The sequence below is a fragment of the Glycine soja genome, chromosome 3 (genome assembly GCF_004193775.1).
Source record: "Glycine soja cultivar W05 chromosome 3, ASM419377v2, whole genome shotgun sequence".
In the NCBI taxonomy this organism is placed as follows: Eukaryota; Viridiplantae; Streptophyta; class Magnoliopsida; order Fabales; family Fabaceae; genus Glycine; species Glycine soja.
Window position 1 is genome coordinate 43,081,927 of NC_041004.1, and position 12,154 is coordinate 43,094,080.

Here is a 12,154-nt window from a genome sequence, read left to right on the forward strand (position 1 = left end):
TAACAAATACTACTGACTGGTGCTGAATCATGAATGGGTCGCTTGCAAAAGTATGTCCAGATGGATTAGTCAACCTTTGTGTCGATGATGACATATTTGAATTGATCAAATATATTGAACATCGAGTACCAAGTAAAATTTACATTTTTTATTAATAACTAATAAATATTACGTATATTGCATGAATATTTGTAAATTTAAATTAAACGTGATAAAATATCAACTATAAAACTAAAAAAAGATAGTTTAATTAATAAAGACTACTTTATTGATAATAAAAATATTGAATTGAAAAGTATAGGCCTTTAAAAAAATTATTCTAAAATATTTAAAATTAATACGATTAATATAATATTTTCAATAGTAAGTAGTAACTCGTATATATCTCATTATATTTAACTAAAAAAATGAAATACTAATTAATGAAATTAAGAACCGGTAAAAAAAAAACAAGAAAAGTAAGAATCTTCTTTAATTGAATAATCAATTAAAAAGGAAAAATACAATTTTATTTTGAAATGAAAATTCCAAAAGCATGTAATACAAAACAAGACATTGAAAACTATATAGAAACGTTATCCTGTATTTAATTAATAATGTAACATACAACTTACAAGTGTGATTATAATTTATATTTTTCTTTAAAAACATCATTATTTTAAAATAAAATTATTTATTCAGCATTTGAAACTCTTTACTTTGTAACCAAAAGCAACATACTTGTTAAGGTATTGTTTTTCTGGTCTTGTTACATTTTAAGTAATTATAAGTGAAAAGATTTATTAAAAAAGGAAATATTATTATAATTTTAATATAATTTTTTTATTTATTGGTACTTAAAAATTCATTTTAAAGATTGATGCTAACAAAATAGATTTTTATCCCTTCTTAAAATAACGTCGAAAATAACAAGGCATAGAATAAAATTTCTTCAAAAACTATTCGGTTCGTACAAATTTGTTAGATTAATTATCTCTTTAAGTTCATGTTGGATTTAAACTCTTGACTTAATTCGTAAGGCAAAACTATTACATGTGTATAGTACATGTTTCTAATCATATAAAAAAACCTTTAATAATGCACATCATGATTGTACTGAAGAAGAAGAGTGCCAAATAGCAATACGAAGACCATGAGTAGGAACAAAAAACAACAACTCGAACTCGAGTAGAATAAAGAAATCTGGAACGTCCAGTCAACACGTGGGATCCCTTCATTCCCATTGGATTGGTTCGCTCGCTCGCACGCGTTTCCTCCAACATTTCATTAACACCTTCCCTCCTTTTTGTCGTACCTAATCCCTCTCACTCTCACCCATTGAGAATCTTAAATTCTCACATCTTTATCTCTTTCTTCTTAAATATACACAATTTTTTTTAATATAACTTGATTCATTTCACTTACTAATTTCTATGAAAAATACACATTTCCCACGTGTAAAAACTAAAAAGTCATCATGGAAGGAGCATTCGTTCTCCTCACTCATCATGAAAAAGGATCATTTCCATTTTGTTAATTGCGTACTCGAGATTGCACACGATCTTTTCCATCTATATAACATCAACACTTTCTCTTATTCAAACGCCAACAATTCCCACTCGGACTCTGTCTCACAAGGGTCGTTTTCCCTTTCTAGTTTACATCTTCCACTCCTTTGAAAACTTCTACTTTTACGCTTTTAAAACCATCCCTTTACACCTCTTTTCTTCGTCCATTTTCGTTTCCATAAAGGGTTTCATTCGTTAATGCGAATCATTCTCTCCTTCTTCTTCTTCAAATCTCCACTGATTTTCCTTTCAATCTTCACATACTCGCTTTAGGCTATAGTGGGGTTGGTGCAGAAATTCGAATTTGATTTCGGGCTTCACCTGCTTCTTGTTTCTTATATGCAAAGGCAGTGACAAGTGCATGATGGGAAACAATTGTGTCGGATCAAAAACCTCAAATGATGCACTATTTCCCTATGTTCTTCCGGGTTCATTCTGGTGGCTTCATCAAACTAGTGTCACAGAAATTTCTGATGCACCTTCACTCGTGACTAAAATTCAAGACACAAATTTTCTAGAGAATGTTCAAGAAAACCCACCACAAGTAGTGAAAATTAACCACGAGGAGATGAAGCTGAAACCAACAGTTCCAAAACATGACAAAGAGACTAATATGCCTTCAGAGGAACAAACAAGGCACATGCAGAAAATGCCTCACAAAGTTAAGAGGCTACCAATAGGGCTTCAAGCAGAGTCAATTTTGAAGAGAAAAAATGGTAACTTTAAGGAGTACTATAACTTGGGACAAGAGCTTGGGAAGGGTCAATATGGAACAACATTCCTATGTACCGAGAAAGCCACAGGGAAAAACTATGCATGCAAGTCCATTCCAAAAGTGAAATTGGTTATGGATGATGATGTGGAGGATGTGAGGAGGGAGATTGAGATAATGCATCACTTAAAAGGGTGTCCTAATGTGATATCAATCAAAGGGGCTTATGAGGATGGTGTTGCCGTTTATGTTGTGATGGAATTGTGTGAAGGGGGTGAACTGTTTGATAGGATTGTGGAAAAGGGGCATTACACAGAGAGAAAAGCAGCAAAACTTGCAAGGACTATCGTTAGTGTTATAGAGGGGTGTCACTCCCTTGGAGTGATGCATCGGGATCTTAAGCCTGAGAATTTTCTTTTCGTTGATGGGAATGAAGAGTCCACCCTTAAGGCGATAGATTTTGGATTGTCTGTTTTCTTCAAACCAGGTTTGGATAAATCGTTCATTTTCTTTTCCCCTTTTTTGGTCTAATCAACATCCTTCTCTTATTGTTTTTCTTCCGCCAACGTTTGTTTTTGTTTTTGGGAGGGTAATTAATTAATTAACTTGCTTTTTTTACTATTTTTTTAAATAAGCAAAAGATTAAGATGTTAAACCCATGTTAATTTACTATTTTATGTCTTCTTATTTAAAAAATAAAAATTTAAGAGAGTTATATTCTATTTATAAAAAAAACAAAATATTAGGATATTGAGTGTGTTAATCTGTTATTTTATTTCTTTTATTTAAAAAAGTGTACAACTGATTTAGCTACCAATATCATATGGAAATCTCCTTGATTAGGCAAATGCTTGCGTGTACCACTCACAGGGAGTTATTTGATTTTTCCTCTCGTTTTTGTCAGGGACAATGTATCTGGGTGTCAGTCTTTTTTTCACAGTGAATGAGTCAAATTTGTTGTATTAAGATAATTTAATTTATGAACGGAAAGTGTAAAAAAAATATTTTGTTATCCAATTTACAGCTATGGGTCATGTATGAAAAAATTGTTAACTTTAGTTATAACTATTTTAAAAGTTATACCTAATACAATTTCTAATTGTTTTATAATATAAGAGTTAGTTTGATTTGAGAACATGCAGAGCTTTCTCGAAGAATTAAATTGTAGCTGATGCTTTCCTCAAAATAATTACTTGAAAAACTTACATTTTCTGCTTGTTTAAGTTACATGATTGTTATGTGTGTTTGTCACTAACAATTTTCATTTACAGGAGAAGTTTTTAAGGACGTGGTTGGAAGTCCTTATTATATCGCACCTGAAGTTCTACGTAGGCATTATGGTCCAGAAGCTGATGTGTGGAGTGCAGGTGTGATCATATACATTCTCTTATGCGGAACACCTCCATTTTGGGGTGGTAAGAGTTCTTAAGATATCTAGCCCTTGAATGATACAATCATTTTTCTTAATTTGTATTCCCTTTTAAGTTTTTTTCTTGTTTTAAAAATTATTTTCCTTGGTAACAGAATCGGAGCAAGAGATATTTGAAGAAGTTTTGCATGGTGATCTTGATTTCTCTTCAGATCCTTGGTTTGATATCTCTGAAAGTGCTAAAGACTTGGTTAGGAAAATGCTTGTTAGAGATCCTAGAAAACGGATAACAACACATGAAGTTCTTCGTAAGTTTCTGTACTCATATTCCATTGAGATGCTAGTGAAACACATTCCAATGCCACATTTGTCTTTAGCATGGCCATATTATTCTTTTAATTGCTGATAGTTTCATTTGATGCACCTTCAACACATACAAAGTTACAATGATTTTTTTTTTTAAAAAAATTACTGTGCTGTTAGATCTTCTCAGTTTGATCAAACACACTCTAAGAAGGAATTTCTTGTATTAAGATTTCGGACAAAGTATTAGGCATTTTATTAGACTTTCTGACTAGTGAGTACTAATTGTCATTGTCACGATATCATAGAAGTTGAAGTTTTGCAATCACCTTGTAAGTGATAATGTGTTGATTCTTTGCAGGTCACCCTTGGATTCAGGTTGATGGAGTTGCTCCAGACAAGCCTCTTGATTCTGCAGTTTTGAGTCGCCTGAAGCAGTTTTCTGTAACAAACAAACTAAAAAAAATGGCTCTTAGAGTAAGTAATTTTTCTAACACATAACTCTGCACTATAACTTCTATTAGGAAAGTAGAATACATGAACATACTTCTACTTGGAATTGTTAAATCGAGCACTCATAATGCTTTCCTTGTTGTTCTCTTCAGGTTATTGCAGAGAATCTCTCTGAAGAAGAAATCTATGAATTGAAAGTAATGTTTAAGATGATAGACACGGACAACAGTGGTCAAATTACTTTAGAAAAACTCAAGGCTGGATTGAAAATGCTTGGTGCAAATCTCAGTGAACCAGAAATTTTGGATCTAATGCAAGCTGTAAGTATTAGCAAGAATTATCTTAAATTTTCTTAATGTCACAAAATAAACCTACATTTTCTCTTCTTTTTTTCTTGTTTGGCCAAACAATTTCTCCTTATAGTATTAAGATTCTTATTGTTTTAGGAGCTAGGTATAATTCTTAATATGTAAGTAGAACTGTAGTAGTAGTCCTATTGGACTTCACATGTTCAAGTTGTAACTTGACCTAGATCATGATTAGTGTTTCTAATTCCATTCCTTATGATTAGTCTTACAAGGGAAAGATATTTGAGTACCATTTAGTCCAACATTCTTATGCAAGTAGGGAAAAATAAAATAGTAAATAGCAACCAAAATGGTAAAGGTAGTGTTAATCATTTTTAGTATCACATTTTTATAATCCATTTGTCCCATTTTTATTTTTTTTTTCTGATTGCAGGCAGATGTTGATAACAGTGGCACAATTGACTATGGAGAATTCATAGCTGCAACATTGCATTTAAACAAAGTTGACAGAGAAGATCATTTAGTTGCAGCTTTTTCATTTTTTGATAGAAGTGGAAGTGGCTACATCACTCAAGATGAGCTTCAAGAAGCTTGCGAAGAATTTGGCATTGGGAATGTCTGCTTGGAGGAAATGATCCAAGAAGCTGATCGGAATAATGTGAGTACATTTTATAGTAACGTAATTTTATACTACCAGTTGAATGTAATGTAAATCAACATTCTAAACAAGGCTTTATTTGCTATTTGGTTTTTTTATCCTCATAAGTGACCTTCACAAGTTTTTTATTTATGTTCAAATAAATATATGCTGTACTATATTTTTCATGTTTTACCCTTTCAGGATGGCCGAATAGACTACAATGAATTCGTGGCTATGATGCAGAGAGGCAATGCAGATTTAAGTAAAAACGGTTTAAAGGGTGGCACTGATTTTAGTATTGGATTTAGGGAGGTACTATCAGTGTGTTGAGAAAAAGTGGAAATATTTTTTATGCTTTTTCCTCGCGGTGGGGTGAAATTAATTGCCCTTGAAAAGCTTAGTCAGGGGCTATTATTCTGTAAAATTGTTGATAGGTTTGTTATAGAGGAAAATTCATTTCAAACATTTGGGTTTCAACTTGTTGACATCTAAATTTCAGCCATACCAGCATTTATTTAGAAGTGTTGAATGCATCATTATTTTAGGAGAATTCATATCAGCAAGTTTAACATGAACTGATGAGACTTGATAATGGAGTTTGGTAGAGGGAGCTTTTCAAGTAGTGCCTGTCATGCTTAACACTTAGGGTTCAAAGGATTATAATGAGTTGCCTAATGTCAAAAATATCACTATCTGAATTTTATTTGTCTCGCCTCTGAATGTTTTATAGATAAGAATTATAATGTAAAACAACCTATATATAAAAGGGGAAAAGGTTTAATCAATTCAATTATAAATCTTTGCAATTTAACATTTAAGATCAATGGCCAAAATTTAGTTAATAAGTCAAAAAGAAGGAAAAGAAAAATTGCAAACTTTCCAAATCCCCTTATTCAAACACAACCTTAAATGATCGTCTGTCTCAATCTTATAACTTGGCCATGGTCAATGTATCTTCATAGTGATTTTTTGGATTATAATTGTGTGTGTGAGAGAGAGACATAGGATTAATTAACAGTAGACAGTAGGTATCAAAGTTTATACCTACACCAAATTGGAAAATTCTCTCTCTCTCTCTCTCTCTCTCTCTCTCTCTCTCTCTCTCTCTCTCTATTCTACCTTAATCTAAAGATCAAGATCTTATCATTAAATTAAGGTGACTTGTTTCTCCTCTTTCCTCTCCACCCATTAAACATCAAAAGCATTTCTTTATGTTTTTTTTAATGATTTCATTGAGCATAAGCATTAACTAGAGATTCTCACCATTATCAATCTCAACCTCTACTCCAATTCACAAACAAACTGAAAAACATTATCATGAAAATGCACAAAAAAATTACACTACAATTGTTTGTAGTCCTCAAGAAAAACTGAAGTAAAGAATCTGGGGTAACTGCGGAAAATTCCAAAGGAGAAAAAAGAAAAGAAGGTAACAGCACCATTAAAACAAGAGAAATTATACTTGTACAACAAAATACAACTAAAAGAGAGAAAGAGAAAAAAGAAAGATAAATTTGAATTTGAAACATAATAAATGATAAAATAGAGTAGAAACATAGACACAAAATATAACAAAATATAATGTTATATAAGTTATTATATAATTTATTATACGTGTATCACTTCTCACACGTGACATTTTACTAAAATTTGTTGTTCTCATAGCTCATGAAAAAGAAAACAAAAAAAAATGCTAAATGGGAGTAAAAATCCTTCACAGGTTTGTAGAATTTGCCATTCACTGTATATGTACTCTTATACTGAGAAACATACCACGCGGGCCTTTTGATTCCTATGCTTGCTTTCAAGTTTCAACATATCCTCGAGCATTTTGGATGAGGACAATGGAAGGTCCACTGAACGCTAGTCAGTGCCTTTAATTTGTGGGTATATGCATATGGCTATATGCTGATCTTTAAATTATCATTGCCTCTTGTCTCTTTTCTCTCTCTCCTTTAATGTAAAATGAAAGTAAGGATGTTTAAATCTAGAATCTAATGCAACCTAACCAAATCTTTAACAACTAGACTCACTTTCTTTTTGGCCTTCAGTAATTGGAAAATTATTTGAGAAGATACACCATAATCCTTTCAATGTATAAAATTTGTTATTAAGATGGATAGAGGTTTGGACAAAATTCAATTTGCAGTGATTTCCATTATATAATGAAAGAAATCATGTGGACATCAACATTTAACAAAAACATGATGCCTACAAGAAGGTTGAGTGATAGTGCATATCCCCCTTTCATTATCCAGGAGTTGGCTTGAGTGTAATTGTCAATATATGGGTCATAAGTTCTGGCAGATCAATGAGTGAGATTTTGGCTGTCTGATTAATTATGAAATTCTTAAATTAAGTGAGGATCATTACTCCAATTAGGATTTTTTTATTATGAATTTTACTCAAATTAGGATTAATATTCTCTTTTATGGCATGTAATTTTACTCCAATTACATTTTGTGGCATGCAATTTTGTTCCAAGGTTGGATACTCCTTGTACCCTTATCCTGTTTGTTTATAATAATAATTTCTTTGCTAATAAAAATATATATTATCTTTTATGTACAAATTAGACTTCAATATCAAAAGATTTAACTCAGTTGATTAAGTATAGTGTATTAATGTTATAAATCTTATATTTCCTCATACTGTATTCAATTTTTACGTATCAAAAAGTTAGGCCTCAATTTTTTCTTGAAGGATTTGGTGACTATTGTCTATCACTTGGTCAAATATATCCCAGCTTCATAATCGAATCACATATAAGAGGAGTGTTGTCATCATGCTTGCTACGCGGTCAGCTATCGAGGGTAAGTTCACCGAGTGAACTAATACGTTTTTCCTCTCCTCATAATTTCTTCCTTTGCTTTTCTTTGTCTATAGGTATTGTATTTTTTTTATGTACATTTCATGTTTTATATAAATTAGGAATATTAGAAATAAGTGTAAGTTTTTTTTATAATGATGACTGAGGTTTGAACCTACATATTACTCTAAACTTTCTTACTAGGCTGACCCTAGTGGTTAGTGTAAGTTTTGTTTTAAAGATGATTGACTTATATCTCAAATTCTGAACTGAAAACATAAATATGACTTGTTTATTTAACAAAAGCCTAATTTAAAGGTACAGTATTTTATTAGTATTTTGGAAAAAAAATTATATTAAGACCTTTTTAATTGGAAAAGTTAAATTCTTTCTCCATGAGATATAAATATTTGCTATAGGTTTAAATTATGCCATTAATTAGAAAAGTTAAATTCTTGTAATAAATAAGAAATACAATTTAAATATAAATTATATCGACTAATTTATATTACATTAAATATTAATGACAACATATCTATAGTACAACTAAGAAAAAAACAAAAAAAAAATAGACCAAAGAAACAATAACTAACAAAAATAATATAAAAAACTAAAAAAACAATTTTACATACTAAATTTAGTATGGTATATTAATTACTCTATAACATAAGGACTTGAAAGCTTTACCCTAACCGTGCAAGTCAAATAAGCCAATTTAAATAGTCAGTTGAAAAAAGAAAAAAAATTGAACATCTGAGAAGGACGAAGGATAAAAATTGTCTTTTCTAATCTGAGTTCACTGACAAAAAAAAAAATATTTACAAAATATAATGGATAAATTGATTGTAAAGCAATGTGCTGAGCCTGTTAAAAAAACAAAACAATAATTAACATATATATAGGAAAATAAAAAAAGTCCAAAATAGAAAGAAAAAAAAAAACGTTTTTTGTATGACACTATTGATTCTCATTGCTATTGGAATAAAATAATAAAGTTAAATTAATCACTTGGTCCCTATAGTTTAAAAATAAGTTTTTTAATCCCTATAATTTACATTTTAATTTTCTTTTAGTCTTCATAGTTTGAAAATATTCTTTTTAATCCTTATAGTTTGTATTTTAATTATCTTTTAGTCCCTATAATTTGTATTTTAATTACTTTTAGTCCTTACTACAAAATATATATATATATATATATATATATATATATAATTAGCTATAAATTAGTTATAAATTATCAACTATTTTTTATTACAAATTATCTTGCGATAAATTAGTTACGAATTACTTGTTAATATTTTTGTAGTTAATTGTAATTGTAATTGATAATATTACTCATATTTTGATGGCAAGGACTAAAAGAGAATTAAAATATAAAATATAGGGACTCAAAAGATTACTTTGAAACTATAGAGACTAAAAAAAAAATTTAAATTATAAATATTAAAAAAATTTAAATTATAAATATTAAAAAAATCACTTTCAAAATATAGGAACTAAAAAGAAAATTAAAATGTAAAATATAAGGACTAATAAAATCACTTTCAAATTATAGGAATTAAAAGGATAACAATGGTAAAACTATACGGATCAGATGAATAATTTAACCAAATAATAATAATCACCACCTCTATTACCGCTTCATCATGATCATGATCGTAATTAGTTCGAAAAGGATTATAACAAGGACTTAGGTCTTCAAATTTTTTATTAAATTGTAATTTTTTGGATATTTTTGTATATAATTTACTTCATGTTAATAAAATGTAATATAATATAAATCAACAATAATTTATAATTAAAATTTTAAAAATATAATATATATATTAGAAGTAACAATGCACTATAAATCATGGAAAAGAAAAAGAAAATATAGATGATCAAATCTCTGTCAAACAATGTGCATGTTAAAAAATAGTACTTTATTTGAAACATTACTATTTACAAACATAAAATTAGTTAGGGAAAAGTGGAGAGAATATTTCAAAATTGTTTAACCAATCTTGAAATTAGAAGGATAACATAATAATTAGTAAAAATAATTGAATAAAGTACAGGTAGAAAATTGTGTATGAAAAAATATGTTTAAAGTATTACCTTTGTCCTTATGTAAGAACTTTTTTCAAAAATTATTTGTCTTTTTTTTTTCTTTTAACACAAAGATTTGGTGCAAATGTAAGGTCTCGCTCCATTCACATGAGTGGGAATGATGGATTAGCATGAGAATTTGTATTCAATTTCTACCATGTGTAAGTCAATAACTATCTCATATTACAAGTAAAATTAATCTTTAACCAAATAGATTAAGAGACACATTTCTGATCCAAGACCAAAAAAATTATTAATTATTTTTTCCCTAAAATACTCTTAGTTAATTAATAAATTGAATAGCCAAAAATACTAAATGCTAGAAGTCAATGAGATAAATTGTCTCACTTTTATTAGGATTGGAGATGAGTAGCAACAAATTACAAAATCATTATTTTTTCTCTAAACAAGTCATTAGTCTGAATTACACTATAGTTTGATCTCCTAATTAATTTTATTCTCTCTCCTACTTGAGCCTGATAATAATGGGAGGGTATTACAGCCATTTACACAATCATATTTCATTTTTTTAACAGTGATGAATATAAAATAATTTTATAAGATAAAATCAGATGTTGGCCAGGTTGGTCCAACCACAAATAGGATCTAAAATAATTTTTAAAAGAAAATTTTTACTTTAAATAAGATAACAATATATTAGATCTTTTTGCAAACACATGTGACATTTTTTACTTTATAAAACCTAAAAGCAAATATTAATTTTGTTGGTGGATATAAAGCTTGAGAGCTTTAGTTGCTTTATCTTTGAATTTTGAAATCGGGTAGATAAAAAAATATGACTAGAAGGTCAGACTCTACTAAATAGTAGTCAGATTTAACAAGATAAATGAATTGTAACTAATTTAAAATTGATGAAAATAAATAAATAAAATTTGAAAAAAAATATATTTCCGCACAAGATAAAACTGGGCTATTAGCGGATTCGATTGGAATGCTTTAAATAGGATATTTGAATTGGAAGGAAAATAGAAAATAACAGGGGGAGCCGGGAAGTTGGATGGTGTGAAAGCGGCACGTTCTGACAGCTCACGCGCGGTTGGTGGGAGGTGAGGTGAGGTGAGGTGGTGGGGTACTTCTCAAGACCAATCATGTTCTTTGCTCCCTCCTGCCATGTCATCCCACAACACTCACTCCTTACCATTCCCATCTTCTCATACACTACACTTGCCCCTTCCCTTCCTTCATTCCTCCTTTTTCAAACATTCATTTCTACCATCATTTTTTTTATCTAACTTATTACCTAAATGAAAATTCAAGTATTTTATTCCACATGATTTCAATCTAATTGTAACGCTTATCAACGGGGTTGAATTTAGTAGAAAAGACTATTTTTTTACAACATAGTAAATCAATATTCAAAAATTTTTATTGAAAGAAAGTATTTATATTTAAGGTCTAACTATATTATAAGAGAAAAAAAATTATAACCCCTCCCCTTTTGTATAATATAATGCTGAGGTGTATATGCTTGCCAACTTTCATAATGAAGTACATAAATTTAAACAAAGATATCCTAGAGTTCATTATTGATGCAATAAATAATAAAATATGAATAATACAATATGATATGATCGATAAATAATCTTATTTATTAAACGTATAATTAAAGATTTGATCTTATGTATATGTAAAAACATATATTAAAAGAGATTAATTCATTAAGTGAATTTTAGTACCTGGAGGAATTAATCACTAACTTTGATTAAGAAATATCTTGCTTAAAAAATGGATATGCAAATATGTGTTTGATTAATCTTTAGAATCAAATGAACAAAACCAAGAGAGTGATTTGTTCCACACTATAACTAAATTCATAGGGGTGTGGACAAGGTAAGGTTCTCTTCTTTCCCGAGAAGAAACAAGCATTATCCTATTCATCAATAATTGGGTCAAATTGGTTGAGC

At 29.5% G+C, this 12,154-nt stretch overlaps 1 protein-coding gene across 1 annotated transcript; it reads left to right on the plus strand.

Moving 5' to 3' along the window:
- Positions 1–1,574: 1,574 nt before the first annotated feature.
- Positions 1,575–6,035, plus strand: LOC114407284 (calcium-dependent protein kinase 26-like). The gene is made up of 7 exons (XM_028370331.1): positions 1,575–2,746; positions 3,531–3,674; positions 3,784–3,936; positions 4,293–4,408; positions 4,537–4,704; positions 5,126–5,350; positions 5,534–6,035. Exons 1-7 carry the CDS (start codon positions 1,909–1,911, stop codon positions 5,660–5,662), a joined length of 1,773 nt encoding a protein of 590 aa, XP_028226132.1. The 5' UTR covers positions 1,575–1,908; the 3' UTR covers positions 5,663–6,035.
- The last annotated feature ends 6,119 nt before the right edge of the window (positions 6,036–12,154 follow it).